The 13,772-nt window shown below is 49.7% G+C and overlaps 8 protein-coding genes across 8 annotated transcripts; 4 read left to right on the top strand and 4 right to left on the bottom strand.

Annotated features, from left to right (window-relative positions):
* Positions 1–175: 175 nt before the first annotated feature.
* On the top strand, positions 176–971 carry TGAM01_v201519 (guanylate kinase; the record flags this gene model as incomplete). The annotated part of the gene is made up of 3 exons (XM_018806389.2): positions 176–263; positions 325–641; positions 720–971. The coding sequence occupies 3 exons, from the start codon at positions 176–178 to the stop codon at positions 969–971; spliced, it is 657 nt and encodes a 218-aa protein (XP_018660420.2).
* A 723-nt stretch (positions 972–1,694) lies between these two features.
* On the bottom strand, positions 1,695–2,829 carry TGAM01_v201518 (septin; the record flags this gene model as incomplete). Its single annotated transcript, XM_018806390.1, has 3 exons — positions 1,695–2,030; positions 2,100–2,662; positions 2,715–2,829. 3 exons carry the CDS (start codon positions 2,827–2,829, stop codon positions 1,695–1,697), a joined length of 1,014 nt encoding a protein of 337 aa, XP_018660421.1.
* An 817-nt stretch (positions 2,830–3,646) lies between these two features.
* On the top strand, positions 3,647–5,727 carry TGAM01_v201517 (hypothetical protein; the record flags this gene model as incomplete). Its single annotated transcript, XM_024548782.1, has 3 exons — positions 3,647–3,977; positions 4,730–5,296; positions 5,357–5,727. The coding sequence occupies 3 exons, from the start codon at positions 3,647–3,649 to the stop codon at positions 5,725–5,727; spliced, it is 1,269 nt and encodes a 422-aa protein (XP_024406393.1).
* A 438-nt stretch (positions 5,728–6,165) lies between these two features.
* Positions 6,166–6,878, top strand: TGAM01_v201516 (DNA polymerase delta subunit 4; the record flags this gene model as incomplete). The annotated part of the gene is made up of 2 exons (XM_018806392.1): positions 6,166–6,621; positions 6,744–6,878. The coding sequence occupies 2 exons, from the start codon at positions 6,166–6,168 to the stop codon at positions 6,876–6,878; spliced, it is 591 nt and encodes a 196-aa protein (XP_018660423.1).
* Positions 6,879–7,151: 273 nt separating this feature from the next.
* TGAM01_v201515 (hypothetical protein) lies at positions 7,152–8,443 on the bottom strand (the record flags this gene model as incomplete). Its single annotated transcript, XM_018806393.1, has 4 exons — positions 7,152–7,324; positions 7,383–7,743; positions 7,809–7,963; positions 8,032–8,443. 4 exons carry the CDS (start codon positions 8,441–8,443, stop codon positions 7,152–7,154), a joined length of 1,101 nt encoding a protein of 366 aa, XP_018660424.1.
* A 771-nt stretch (positions 8,444–9,214) lies between these two features.
* Positions 9,215–11,726, top strand: TGAM01_v201514 (ubiquitin-like 1-activating enzyme E1 B; the record flags this gene model as incomplete). Its single annotated transcript, XM_024548781.1, has 7 exons — positions 9,215–9,421; positions 9,601–9,771; positions 9,837–10,198; positions 10,268–10,329; positions 10,389–11,231; positions 11,289–11,373; positions 11,435–11,726. The coding sequence occupies 7 exons, from the start codon at positions 9,215–9,217 to the stop codon at positions 11,724–11,726; spliced, it is 2,022 nt and encodes a 673-aa protein (XP_024406392.1).
* A 34-nt stretch (positions 11,727–11,760) lies between these two features.
* TGAM01_v201513 (hypothetical protein) lies at positions 11,761–12,146 on the bottom strand (the record flags this gene model as incomplete). The annotated part of the gene is made up of 2 exons (XM_018806395.1): positions 11,761–11,918; positions 12,020–12,146. The coding sequence occupies 2 exons, from the start codon at positions 12,144–12,146 to the stop codon at positions 11,761–11,763; spliced, it is 285 nt and encodes a 94-aa protein (XP_018660426.1).
* Positions 12,147–12,343: 197 nt separating this feature from the next.
* TGAM01_v201512 (hypothetical protein) lies at positions 12,344–13,025 on the bottom strand (the record flags this gene model as incomplete). The annotated part of the gene is made up of 3 exons (XM_018806396.1): positions 12,344–12,367; positions 12,424–12,561; positions 12,705–13,025. The coding sequence occupies 3 exons, from the start codon at positions 13,023–13,025 to the stop codon at positions 12,344–12,346; spliced, it is 483 nt and encodes a 160-aa protein (XP_018660427.1).
* Between the last annotated feature and the right edge of the window lie 747 nt (positions 13,026–13,772).

Raw genomic sequence — 13,772 nt, 5'->3', positions numbered from 1 at the left:
GATTGGTCCATCAATCGGCGCATTCACCGCCTGCCTTTTTTAGATCCAGGACCCTTTTTCTGCCACCCCTCCCCAAAGTTTGTCCATACGGTGAAGTGTGGCTATCACTAGTGGGAACACCAAGGTGATAGTCCAGATCCCGCGATCTCTCAATATCTCCCACCAACAGCTTCATATGCCTCTCCGCCTCCCGGCCATACCAACAATTCGCCCACTCATCCCCCGGTCCTCCATATTCCGACCACTAAGCACAATGGCTACCCGTAAGCATATCTCCAACAAACACTCCCACCAACAAAAGACTGACTTGAGTCCTCAAACCAGCTCCCCCCGACACCCGCCCCATCGTCGTCTCCGGTCCTTCTGGCGTCGGCAAGGGAACCCTCTACGGCATGCTCTTCGACCGTCACCCCGACACCTTCGCCCTGTCCGTCTCACACACCACCCGCGACCCCCGTCCTGGCGAGGAGCGCGGCGTCCACTACCACTACGTGACCATGGACGACTTTGAGGACCTCATTGCAAAGGATGGCTTCGTCGAGCACGCAAAGTACGGCCGCAACCGCTACGGCACCAGCAAGAAGACCATTGAGGAGCAGACCGCTAAGGGCAAGGTTGTCCTGCTGGACATTGAGATGGAGGTAAATGCTAACCGCAATGACTTAATTCACCAAAAGCGCAAGAGATCCAACAGATTCAGAGACTAATAGGGTGTATAGGGCGTCAAGCAAATCAAAAACTCCGGCATCTCGGCCCGCTACATCTTCGTTTCCCCGCCCTCAATTGAGACCCTGGAAAAGCGCCTGCGTGGCCGAGGCACTGAGACCGAGCAGAGCATCCAGGAGAGACTGTCTCAGGCCCAGAAGGAGCTCGAATTCTCAAAGACACCCGGCGTTCATGACATCATTATTGTCAACGATGACCTCGAGGAGTCATACAAGAAGTTGGAAGAGTTTGTTTACAAGTCTTAGGAGTAAAATCAATAACTGCACGATACGATTTCATGGCAAATACCCACCAAAAAGTCTCTTTCCTATACAGTATAGATAAGAGCGTCATTTGCAACATTCCTATTGCTGTTAGAATAGCCACAAGACGCAAAGGTTCACGAATCGATTCACGACATAGAGTCAAGCTTAGAAATATTAATATAGGAGATAAATGCAAAATTAATCAACATATCATACTCTCTCTCTCTTTCCATTCTGTCACTCTCTTCCTTAACAACTCAACTAACTGTAGGTATATTGAAAGTACAGGTATGGGGATCTGATTAAAACGTAAGAAAATGGTCAAGGAAGGCTCCGATGGTACTACTAAAAACAAAATAAATGCGTATTAAAAGACCGTAGAAGAGATAATTCGGACCACTGAGCGTATCACGGTGAGCAGAATTCATGCTGCCCTTAAAAACGTCGCATGGTTGGTGAGAGCGCGCCCAGTCCTCTTGTAATAGCATTCCGACTCCCAGTGCTCTCGTCTTTCTGCATTGCTTGAGTGAAAACAAAGCGAATATTGAGTCGGGTTGCAGTGCAGAGAAATCCGGTCCGCACATCTCCAAATAGAAAATACACTGCTTTTTACCGCGCATAACACCACCCACGACGAAAATAATCGTAAGACTGGCTGGTCGTCGTTCCATCTAGAGAACGCCATCACTCTCTACTGGCCAAACGTCAAGCACGAGCGAACATTTAGTATCCGTTGATGCCCATTCGCTGGGAGCCTCGGCTCATCTCACGATCAGCAGCAGGGCTGATCGGTCTGCTGGCGGCGCCACCACCGTGTGCGCTGCTCTCCTTCAGTGCAAGCAGCTGCTTAGCACGGAAAGTCTCGTAGTGGATCTGGGAGGTGGTCTCGATAAGGTCCTGGAGGTGGGTTCGGAGCAAGAAGTTTCGCAGGTAGACGAATTCGCAGTGGTTCTCGTCCTCAACGTTGATGACACCCCAGCGGTTCTGGCGACCACGGACTTGCTTGCCATTAACAATAATGTTGCTCTCAGAGCCAACAACCGCAAAAGGAACCAAGCTCTGTAAAGAGATATGCATGTCAGTCAAACATTTCTGGATACTAGCGACGATGGTGTACTATATGCGTACCTTGATCTGCTGGTTCAGGTTTCGCTCCTCGTCGTCAAACTCCTCGTTATCGTACGGGAACATCTTGAGGTTGTGGAAGGCAAACTCAGCCTTGATTCGCTCCTTGAACTCCAATCGCTCCTCAACAGTCAAGGTATCGGCCTTGGCAATGACAGGCACAACGTTGACAACATCGGACAGCTTCTTCAAGACGACAATATCAATGGGCTTGAGAGAGTGACCAGAAGGCTGGATGAAGAACAGACAGGCGTGGATGCGGGTGTCGGGGATGTAACGCTCTCGCTGGGCGGTAAGCTCCTTTCGCAGGTACGCGGAGTGCTGGTCCTTGATGTACTTGACGATGGGATCCCAACAGCGGTCGTTGTTGACAAGGTCGCCGTAGCCGGGTGTGTCGACGATGTTGAGCCTCAGACGGACACCATTCTCCTCAATGAGGTGAGAGACGCCCTGGATCTCGGTGGTTTGGCGAATGGGCTCGTCAGGCTGCAGGCGACCCTTGGAGTCGATGAGGTGCGAGGCGAAGATGGTGTTGATGAGCGTCGACTTGCCCAAGCCAGTCTGGCCTGTCAATCCAGTTAGTTTCCCATTCGGTTTTCGACAGCGTGCGCCACTTACCAACGCAAATAACGTTGAACTGAAATCCGCGCTTCAACAGCTTGCGCTCAATCTGCGACGTGATGCTGTCGAAACCAACATGGCTGCTAGGGGTGATTGTGGATGGAGTGGCCATCGTGACTGATTATGAGAGACCGGGAGAAACGAATGAAGGAGAAGGATGCTGTTAAGGAGTAAGGACAAAGCAATTCTTCCCTATTCCAAGAAAGAGCGTGGGCGTGGGCGAAAACGCGTGGAAGACGAAGGACAGCAGACGCGAGGGCCAGCAATTCAGAAAGCGGAAGCCTGATGGGTGGAATTGGAGGTTGTGAGAGGCACTGGCAGCGATCCTGGAGAAGGGGAACTTTTTGGACGGGCTGGCGGTGGCTCCTTACTGGGCCAGTTGGCGTGTTCTTGCCTTGCCAGGTAGTGCAAGCAATAATTTCGGCGTAGGGGCAGGAGCAGGCCAGGACACGAGAAAGGGGGGAATGGAAGGTGCCAGGGGTAGCATGGAGAGCTGCTAATTGGCTGCAGACCTGTCTGTGCTGTGGATGCTCGTGATTGGCTCGTATACCTGGCCAGAGGCACTAAGGCAGTTTAGCCCGGCACAGTTGCGAGAAGCCGCATTTGTGGCGGTACTTGGGTACTTGGGTACTTGGTTTCTTTGGGGTACCTGGCTTGGTGCTAGGCGGGATGTGGTGCTAGAGGCAAGATTTTGATGATCGATTTTTGATAAGGTGCGTATCACGAGCCACGACAGACTGAACTTCGCATCGAGCCGGTAACCAGACAAGACAACGAGCCGAGTCGACGATACGAAACTGCGATCGGAATACTTGTTCACAGGGCGCCTTGCATTGGAGGAGTTGGCTTCTGGGACTCTGTGGGCACAAACGTTTTGCGCAAGTCGCACCACCACGCAACGATATAGAATCCAAGAACAAACCGTCACAATGGCAGCAACCGCTTTTCTCCCTCGCCTCGCCTCTCCTCTCTCCCTCGCCGCTTCTCGCTGGGCGACATTCTATACCACGCCATATACCCTGAAATTTCTTCCCTCACTATCAATCGCAATTCCCGGCGTCACCATCAACATTCCCGGCCTGCTGGGCGACATTTGGGAATCGGTCCTGCGGGCAGTACCCAAGAACAAGGTCTCTCACTCAAAAAAGAGATCGAGGCAGATGGCTGGAAAGGCTTTGAAAGATGTCAACCATCTGTGCAAGTGTCCCGGCTGCGGAGAGATCAAGAGGACGCACAGGTTATGCCAGCACTGTCTTGAAGGTATGGCCACGGGTAGCAGATAGCTTTGAGATACAATACTAACCTTTTTTGCCTCTAGAAATGAAAAGGATATGGCGCCAGGACTATCCTTCAAGCAGTCCATTCTAAGAGCCCAGGTTGATGGCGGCTGGATTCCCTCTCACACCTATATCAAAGGCCTGTGTACTACAACCTCGGGTCAGATCAAGCTACCAGCTTGCATTTGCCTTACTTAGCAATGCTTTGTTTCATCATGTACCAATATGAAAATCAGGATAGAGGAATGGATGGTAGAAAAAAAATACTCCAAGCATAAATGTTGAAAAAAAATTACGAATATATGAAATAATATGTGCCAAATGGCCTGCGCAGGGTGCAGCACAAAATTCGTTGACAGACCTTCTAATTGTTTTATACGTAAAAATAATTTCTTCGTAATCGTCATGAATATTGATTGGTTGTAATCAATTGGTAGGATATGAATGGAGGGAAGCCCGCATAGCTGTCTAAGGACTTGCATCTGACGTTTGATGCTGCGGCGAACTTTCAACCCCACCAGCTCACAAGCCCCAAAGCTTCTACGACAGCGCTGTGAACAGCAACCACCAAGCAACAACAGCATTGTAGCAAAGCGACAATGGTAAGGCCCTCGCCAAATCTATCAAACTCACTTCATAGAATCTCACCTAACCGAATATTCAGTCCAAGCAATATTTAACCACCCATACGGTGGATGACGGTTAGTTTTCTTCCACTCACCAAAGGCCATGCAGCTGATGAGAGATTGCTTGCAGCCCACATTGCAGACATATTCTCACTGGCAGCATCACCAAAGACGCTGCTCTCAGCGAGTGGCTCCTCAACGCTTCATGTACACGATACCACTGATCCTTCTTACCCTCTGAAGCAGTCCATCCCCGGTGCCCACAAACTAGGCTGCCACCACATCTGCACATCGCGCAACGGCCTCTACGCCGCCAGCGCGGGCTTTGGGGGCGAGGTCAAGATTTGGGAGTATAACAAGGAGACGGGCGAATGGAACGACGGCGGAGAGGTCACAGGCCCAACGGTGAAGCCGGGCGAAGTATGGGCGATTGCTCTCAGCGAGGACGGAGGCTATCTGGCGGGCACCACCAACGATGGCCGGATCAACGTGTGGGATGTGGCAGATCGGAGCAGAGCCAAGATTAGGGAATACGAAACCGGCAGCGCAGGCTCCGGCAGCTTTGGCATGTGCGTGGATCTCAGTAATGATGGGAAATTCACGGCAAGCGGGCATCAGAATGGCTCTGTCTACGTGTTCAACAATGATACGGGGAGAATTCTATACTCCCTGTCCGGTACGTTACACCTTTTCTTTGACGTCTTTGAGTTTTTTTACATCTAACATGCAGCCACAGGTCTCGCAAAGCCCGTCCGAGCAGTAGCGATATCGCCTGCTGGTACTCGAGTGGCCGCGGCGGGTGATGCAGGTATCATCGCCATTTACGATACAAAGCACGGCGAACACGTGGGCAATCTTACGGGACATTCATCATGGATCACGTCACTCGACTGGAGTGATACTGGGGAATACCTCCTTAGCGGCTCGATGGATGGCAAGGTGAAAGTGTGGTCAATTGAGCGAGGCGTTTGTGTTGCAACGCACAGTGAGACAGACAAGGCTTTATGGGCCGTCCGATGGCTGCCCAAGACTGGGCGCAGTGAAATGTTCTGCACTGCTGGCGCAAATAGGAGCCTTTCATTTTACAGAGAGGCAACGGGAAGTTGAGATAACCATCAGCAAGACAGGAATTAGAACAGAATCTTAGCATTATATCTTATGCAGAGAAAAGAAATCGAACTCATACATCCTACAAAACCTCACGCAAAGCTCCCATATTGATAGTTGGGATGGATGCCATCACTAACACGTGACGTCGCTCCAGTCTCGCGTTGCCCCGCCAAACATTAGCGCCATTCTAGCGTCATTATCCCTCGCCGTCATCCATCTTTCAGCAGGCAGCCAAGCAGTAACTCCACTTGATTTACGTGTGTTCCTGCATCTCATTTATACGGCCAGTCTTTAACGATCTACATCATATAAACAAGAGGCATTGGCTCCTACAAACCAATTATTCGGCCTATATTTCAGCGGAACAATTACTGCGCCATACTCAACTATTCGATATCATACGAAAACAGCGCTACAGGGTATCTTTGCCCAGCAATGCCTACAACAAGAAGATCAGCGGCCAGCGCCCGGGGCCGCCCTGGTCCTGCCAAGGGACAATCAACAATCAGCTTCTCGGGCAAGGTCACAAAGGCCGTGCCCAAGGATTTGAAGAAGGCAGTAGTCGATGCGCCTATGATTGCCAGAACTACCATCCCCGAGCGGCCAGCGGCCAAAGACGAAGTTCGCAAAGAAGAGGAGGAAGCCGTTAATGTCGCTGTAGAAGAAACGGAGGTTGTTGAGCCGGAGAAAGAGGAGGAAGTAGAAGAGATTATTGAACAAGTTCCAGAGAAATCGGAGGCTGAGTTGAAAGCTGAAAAGATTACTGATACTCAGATCAAATCGTACTGGAAAGATATTGAGAAGCAGCGCAAGGCACCTCGAGTCCATCAGCAAGATCTTGATTTGGGCGAAAAAGTACTTAGATACTTTGATGTGAGCTCGCAATACGGAGTAAGTATATACGTCTCTATCCTTTTCTCTGTCTTAATGTTATGATATATGTGGATTGGGACATCTGTTAACACGTTGTTTTGAAGCCTTGTATTGGAATGACTCGCTTGAAGAGGTGGCAGCGGGCTGAGCGACTGGGTCTGAATCCTCCGATTGAAGTTTTGGCTGTGCTTGTTAAGGAGGAAAACAGGAACAACGACGAGGTGGAGACTGCCCACATTGATCGGATAATGAATGCTACAGCCCTGTTTACATAGGATGAAAGCACAAGGAGGTATTAATTTTCGAATGTCGGGTGGCGGCGTTGGGTGCAAGACACGATGGTGCTTTGCTGGTTTCTAATATTTTCATTGTTATGAGTTATGGCGGGTATGATAGCTGCATAATACTATAGGTAGATAGGTACTTAGTATTATCTTTGCAAATGTACACGGATACGTAAACGTTAATTCTATGACGTGGTTTCCCGCGGTTGGTTTATTTCATACAAGGCGCTGTCAATCAACACCTATTTCAGCCAAGATACAACATTAATACCAGATGCTTCGTGTTCGGTGGTGAGGAATAGACTCCTTTCCTGCTGCTTCCATTTCCTTCATTGTATCGTAAAGGAAAAAGTCGATCAAAATAGCATTGACATGAGTATCTGGGTGCGCACTCTGGATCTCTCTCCGTATCAACTCAACGCACCAGATACTGCAAGCTGTTTCAACCTTTGTCAGCAGAGTCTAAGGAATACTTTGAGTGATGCAAACTCTTACCTCTTAGCTGTATCTCCCACCGGCTCCCGCTTTCAATAAGCTTCTTATCGCGAATAGCAGCGTCAATCTGTGGACCGATATACAAGGCACCCAAGGTGGACAGAATCTGCGGAACACGATAATCGGCAAACATGGTGATCTTGTCGATATCGCGGAATTCGCCATATGACTTACCCTCAAAACAGGCCCATATGTCTGCAACGAAGATTTGGGCACGTTTCATGATGCGGATAGGGGCTTTTCTGCCTTCGAACGGATGCTCGTCTCTGAAGCAGTCAAAATCCCGGGCAAGGATATTGACTAGCTGGGCCGCGGAGCCCTTGGCGGCGGAAATGAGATTAACGACGGAGCATTCGTATTTCTTTTGGTTTTGAGTTAGTAGATATCTTCATTTTGAAAATGGATTTTCTAGAAATTTTGACATACGGTATAAAGCACATTACCACTTTCTCTAAGGCAGTTAAGCCGCTCTTGCAGCAGGGGCATTTCTTCTTCTGTGCAGGATCTGAAGACGTGTCTCAGGGATTCCAAGTTACATTCATCCTCATTTTGCCAGTAGTGAGGATCCGTAATGGGGATATCTACAGAGCAATATGGTCAGCCGTTAACTTACTTTTGTAATACCTAGTATAATCAAATGGTCACTAACCTTCTTCAAGCGCTCTCTGAATTGCCGCTACAAGACTCCAGTAACCCGTCCATCTCTTCCCCTTGTACTCGATAGCAAATCTCTCGTCATCAGGCAGCTCAGACCAGAATGAAAAGTTGAGCAGGTCCATGGTGAAGATGAAAGCGGCCGTGGCTTCATCCTTGGCCTTGGGATGCAGCTCATGTGAAGACCAGGTGGAAGTAGAATAGCTCTTCTCTTGCATCTGGGCATAAATAGTCTCTGCGGCACGCTTTGTTGAGCGCATATCAATGGCTACGTCGATTCCATGGTCGTAGACATATTCAGCATCAGCGAGGACTCCTGTCTCGGGCTCTTCGTCCTTGATGGAGACGCCCTGGAGGTGCTGCCGAAGAATGGCGAGGAGTTCGAGATCCACCTCGTCGTCGGACATTTTAGAGAAAAGGGAGTGCGGTGAATGATGATGTCGTAATTTTGGACTTGACCTAGTTTGATTCGACTTAGATGTCTTTAACGAGAGGTGTTGAATGAGTTTCTCACAGGCGGGTGCAACGCTGTGAATAGCACCCCGCTGAGTGGAGGACTGGTGCTTGGAATCAAGGCCTAATCAGGGCTTGCTGCTGGGAAATGGGAATTTGCTATTATAAAGCCCTGACATTTGCATATCATCTGTTTCACTACATAATTGAACCTCGACTTTGATCGTAACTATACATACTTTCTGTAATTATTTCCATTCAATTTACATACAGAAAAACCTACATAGTACCACCAAAGCACGTCTCAGGACTAGGAAAAAAACTCCGTCCCGTTCAGGCACACACAACCTTGTCTCAAGTCGCAGTCGCACCTCTTCCCGCTCAGCGCACTCTTCCTTATCTTAGCGCTCCCTATCAGTTGCTGCTCAGCGCACGGACCCCTCGGCTCTATTCCCCCGGGGCCTCTGACCTCATGCAATTGGTCGCAACTCAGCTTTTCGACTGCCTCGTCCGCTGTACTTCAACGCCCTGCAGCTGCCTGCGCCGAGCATCGCCAGACCAGCAGCTGAAAAGCGACGGCGTGTTGGCGCAACCAATTCGACGCCCATCTCTCCTCGCTTGCGACCGATCACCTTCAAACTCCATCTCCAGATTGCATCTCCAAACGATCTTCATCGCCACCATCTTCGAATTGCTGCACTTGAACTCCCGCTTTGATAGCGGCGATGGAGGCTCCCAACGAAGCTCCCGCGGATGCGGCTGGCGACAGCGTGCAAACCACCGCTGCTACTGCTGCCGCTGTCCAGGAATCTCATCAGCCGCAAAGAATTGTCGCGTCGCATCCTGCGCCCCCTCAGCGAAATCCAATGATTACACGCGATCGATTTAATCATCAGTCGCTCGGCGCATCTTTAAACTCCTCGGTTAAGCATGTACGTTTATTTGGTGACGATCCTGAGAGCTCTTAGCCGCATCGCACCATGATCTGCCTTGAAGATCAATCTCTATCTTCGCTCCAAACTATTTCCCTCTTCCCTTACGAATTAATGGGCTTTGTTGTTTCTATTTGCTTTTCGCAGATGCATCTTTCAGATACTAATCCCTATCGCAGGCGCGGGTGCTCATGGTGGGCGCTGGCGGCATCGGCTGCGAGCTTCTGAAAAACCTCGTGCTCAACGGCTTCGGCGAGATTCACATTGTCGACCTCGACACGATCGATCTGTCCAACCTCAATCGCCAGTTCCTCTTCCGACATGAACATATCAAGAAATCAAAAGCATTGGTGCGTTTGGATACCGAGGTTGCGCCAATGTTGCTTGGCTGTCGCAATGCTAATTAATGGAGCAGGTTGCCAAAGAGGCGGCACAGAGATTCAATCCGAACGTCAAGATTGTTGCGCATCACGCCAATATCAAAGACTCCGAGTTCAGCGTTCCTTGGTTTCGCGACTTCAAGATCGTTTTCAATGCTCTAGACAACCTCGACGCCAGACGGCATGTGAACAAAATGTGTCTGGCGGCAGATGTTCCGCTAATCGAGAGCGGAACGACTGGTTTCAATGGCCAGGTTCAAGTCATCAAGAAGGGCATTACTGCTTGTTACGACTGCACTCCCAAAGAGACACCCAAATCATTCCCTGTCTGTACTATTCGAAGCACACCGAGCCAGCCAATCCACTGCATAGTTTGGGGCAAAAGTTATCTGCTAAAGTAAGAAGCACCTTGTTATATATGGCGCCCATTTTTCCTCGTCATGCTTCTTTACTAACGTCTTTTCAGTGAAATATTTGGCGTCAGCGAAGATGAATCAGCTTTCGATCACTCAGCAGATGCGGATAATGGTAGGACTCAGAATGTCTATGCTGCCAGATGGGATTCCACGCTAACTAATTACTACCAGCCCAGGAAATCGAGGAGTTGAAGAAAGAATCAGAAGCACTAAAGAAGATTAGAGACGCAATTGGAACACCCGAGTTTCCGAGACTGCTCTTCGACAAGGTTTTCAATTCCGATATCGAACGCTTGCGCTCTGTTGAAGACATGTGGAAATCGCGTCGCGCTCCTGAAGCGCTCAAGTACGACGATGTACTTGCACGAGCTAATCAGAGCGTCGAGTCCAAAGATGCCATACTGGCAGACGGACAGAAGGTCTGGACCCTTGAAGAAAGTCTTGTTGTCTTCAATGACAGCCTCGACCGGCTTAGCAAGCGACTGCTTCAGCTGAAAGCGACAAAGGGTGCTGCGTCGCCTGACCCAACCATTACCTTTGACAAGGATGACGAAGATACGCTGGACTTTGTAGCATCCAGTGCAAATATTCGCTCCACCATATTCGGCATTGATTTGAAATCTCGCTTCGATATCAAGCAGATGGCCGGCAACATCATACCGGCGATTGCTACAACAAATGCAATTGTCGCAGGCCTCTGTGTTTTGCAGTCCTACAAAGTGCTCAAAGGAGAATATGCGCAGGCCAAAGAAGTCTTCTTGACGCCCTTTGCCAACGCAAGACTTTTGGCTCCGGATAGAAACCGAGAGCCCAACCGCGACTGTCCTGTCTGTGGCATTTATTATACCAGCATCGTTGCCGACCTAAGTAGAGCAACACTGCACGATATTGTCGAGGGTTTGGTGAAGACTCAGTTCGGCTATAGAGATAAAGAGTTTTCCGTGAGCAATGACGTGGGCGTGTTATATGATCCTGATGAGACAGATAATCTCGAGAAGAAGCTCACAGAACTTGGTACGGCATCAGCTTTCTCATTTATCCATTGTATCAAAACTACTAACATCTCTGCAGGTATCAAAGGAGGCAGTTTCCTCACTATCACTGATGAGGATGATGAAGATACGCTCGTCAATGTGGTGATTGATATTCAAGACGGGTATGAATTTAACGAGTAACAGAAAGTCTGTTCTTGCCAGGAAGATGCTAACCGATGGCAGGATCTTGGATACCCAAAAAGAGTCATTCCGCCCGGTACACGCTGGGCGTCCCGAGATTCCTCACAAGCCAAAGAAACCTCCGCCAGTTGAGACCAATGGCAACGGCCACGGCCAACAAAATGGAAAGCATTCGCTAGATGATGCGATGGTGGTGGAGGAATCCAAGGGCACTAAGAGGGCGCTTCCTGATGATGAAAGCCCCCCTTTCAAGAAGGCCAAGATGATTAGCTCGGTAGATGAAGAAGTAGTCGTCGTGGAAGACGCCGGCGGAGCCATCGTCATCGACGACTGATGATAGAGTTACGGACACACATGCTGCGCTGTCTTCAAGCAGCACTCAGCCCACCGTCTAGGTTGAGGATGCAGTTGTTTGCGAAACCGTTGGACGCCAGAAACAGAGCGGCATCAGCAACCTCTGCGGGATCCGCTACTCTATTAAGAGGCGTATCTTTGAGGTAAGCCTGCTGGAGTTCTGGCTTGAGATCTAATGATGAGATGTACATTAGCTTGGGTACATGAGCCACGAGAGCATTACACTATAGGAAGCATGAAAGAGCAAAAAGCGGCTGGGAGGAAGATACAGACCAGTCCACATGGAGCTGTTAACCCAACCGGGCAGCAGAGCATTTACACGGATAGATCGAGACGCCATCTCACGGCACAGGGCACGGGTAAAGCCTAGGAGAAGAAGAAGATTAGCTTCCGACCACATGATGAAATGTAAAAAAATAACAATGAATGTTAAAAATATATATCAAGAAAATTTGAGATATAGTAGCAATATGATCCGCTCTTACCAACTACGCCGGCCTTGGATGCGGCATAAGCTGTAGCGCCAAGCCCCCCCTTTGTTGCCATGAGGCTGGAGACGTTTATGATACAGCCTGAGAGGAAAGTGGAATGATTAGTTTAGCTGAGGAGGTATGTGAAGCACTGATAAGGATGTAGAGAGACTAACCGTGGGGTCTCATTTTTGCGTGCTTGCATACGAGCATCGTGGCAAGTAGATTTGTGTCGACAATACTTGATAGTTCCTCATCTGGAGTTCGCTTCAAAAAGGTGGTCTGAGAGATGCCGGCGCAATTGACGAGGATATCGATGGGTCCAATGGAGGCGTCGTCTTGAGGCTATTTTTTATGAGTTAACGATTCCAATCTTAGTAAGTACATATTTTACGAGAAACTCATAAAGTTTGCCGTGTGTATGAAAGTAAAGTAAAAATAGCTTTCTTCAGTCTATCAAAACTATAAATAGATATCAATGTATTTACCTTTGACGGCAATGTCCGTGAGCCAAACAAGGCCTTGATTTGTTCCCTATTGGAAGCATCCAGACGAATAAACCGGTGAGCCGAAGGAATGCCATCCGCAGCAGCAGCAGCAGCAGCAGCAGCGTTTCCCGTGCCATCGCCAGTCTCGGGTAGGCTATACGGACGAAGCTGCGGTTCTAGCTTATGGCGAGCCTGGATGGCTGAGCGGCCGAGCAGCGAGACGACGGCGCCGTGCTGGGCAAAGGCCTTTGCAATGGACGAGCCAATGACGCCTGTGGCGCCGACGACGACGCAGTGCCTTCCGGCAAATTGCAAGGCCATGGTGTTTTGTGTTGTTGTCGTGGTATTGTCCGTGGCTAATGGGCATGGCACGAATAATGTTTGCTTCGGCGCTGCTTTGGAGAATTCAGTGGGGCCTTGCCGGGAGGACTAACGGCGGCGCCGGGACTGGTCAATTACGCGGCGGAGGATGAAAAGCACAAGCATCATGCATCTCATGGCGAGAAAAAGTAGCACATCGGATGCTACTACTAGTAGTACTACTACCTACTTAGTACTTGGCTTAGCACCTACAGCGGGGAGACATAAGAAATGCATCAAAAGTACTAAGTACTACTAGTATTTGATTTCATCTATCGCCTCTACTCTCTCCTTCTGCTGCTGCCGCTGCCGCGACTGCTCGGCCGTCTCCAGCTGCCCGTGCTGCAGCTCTGCAGCTCTGCAGCTGGCGAAGGATTCCAGTCTGTCGTGGGGGTAGGTGTTTTGCACGTCCGGGACTGGGAACTGCTCACCCTTACGAGGCAACGCGACGGCGCTCTCGTCACCGAGTGATCCCGAATTCTGAATTCTGGCCATGAGACCGACATGCACATCACTTGAATGGGTAAGAGGGAGGGCAGTCGAGAGATCATTTCTTGCAATTTGCAATTTGTGGTTCCCACAGTGAAAGATGCTTCTTGAATGTATGCACCCAGCCGCAGGCCAGCGGCGTCTTGCTCCGTTTTGCAACATTCCCGCCAGTCTCTGAGAGACATAGCCCATCGTACAGCAACGCGGTCATCCTGTTTC

Source organism: Trichoderma gamsii (assembly GCF_001481775.2).
Source record: "Trichoderma gamsii strain T6085 chromosome Unknown Scaffold_4.2, whole genome shotgun sequence".
In the NCBI taxonomy this organism is placed as follows: domain Eukaryota; kingdom Fungi; phylum Ascomycota; class Sordariomycetes; order Hypocreales; family Hypocreaceae; genus Trichoderma; species Trichoderma gamsii.
Note: the sequence above shows the minus strand (reverse complement) of the source record. Positions and strands in the feature narration are given on the sequence as shown.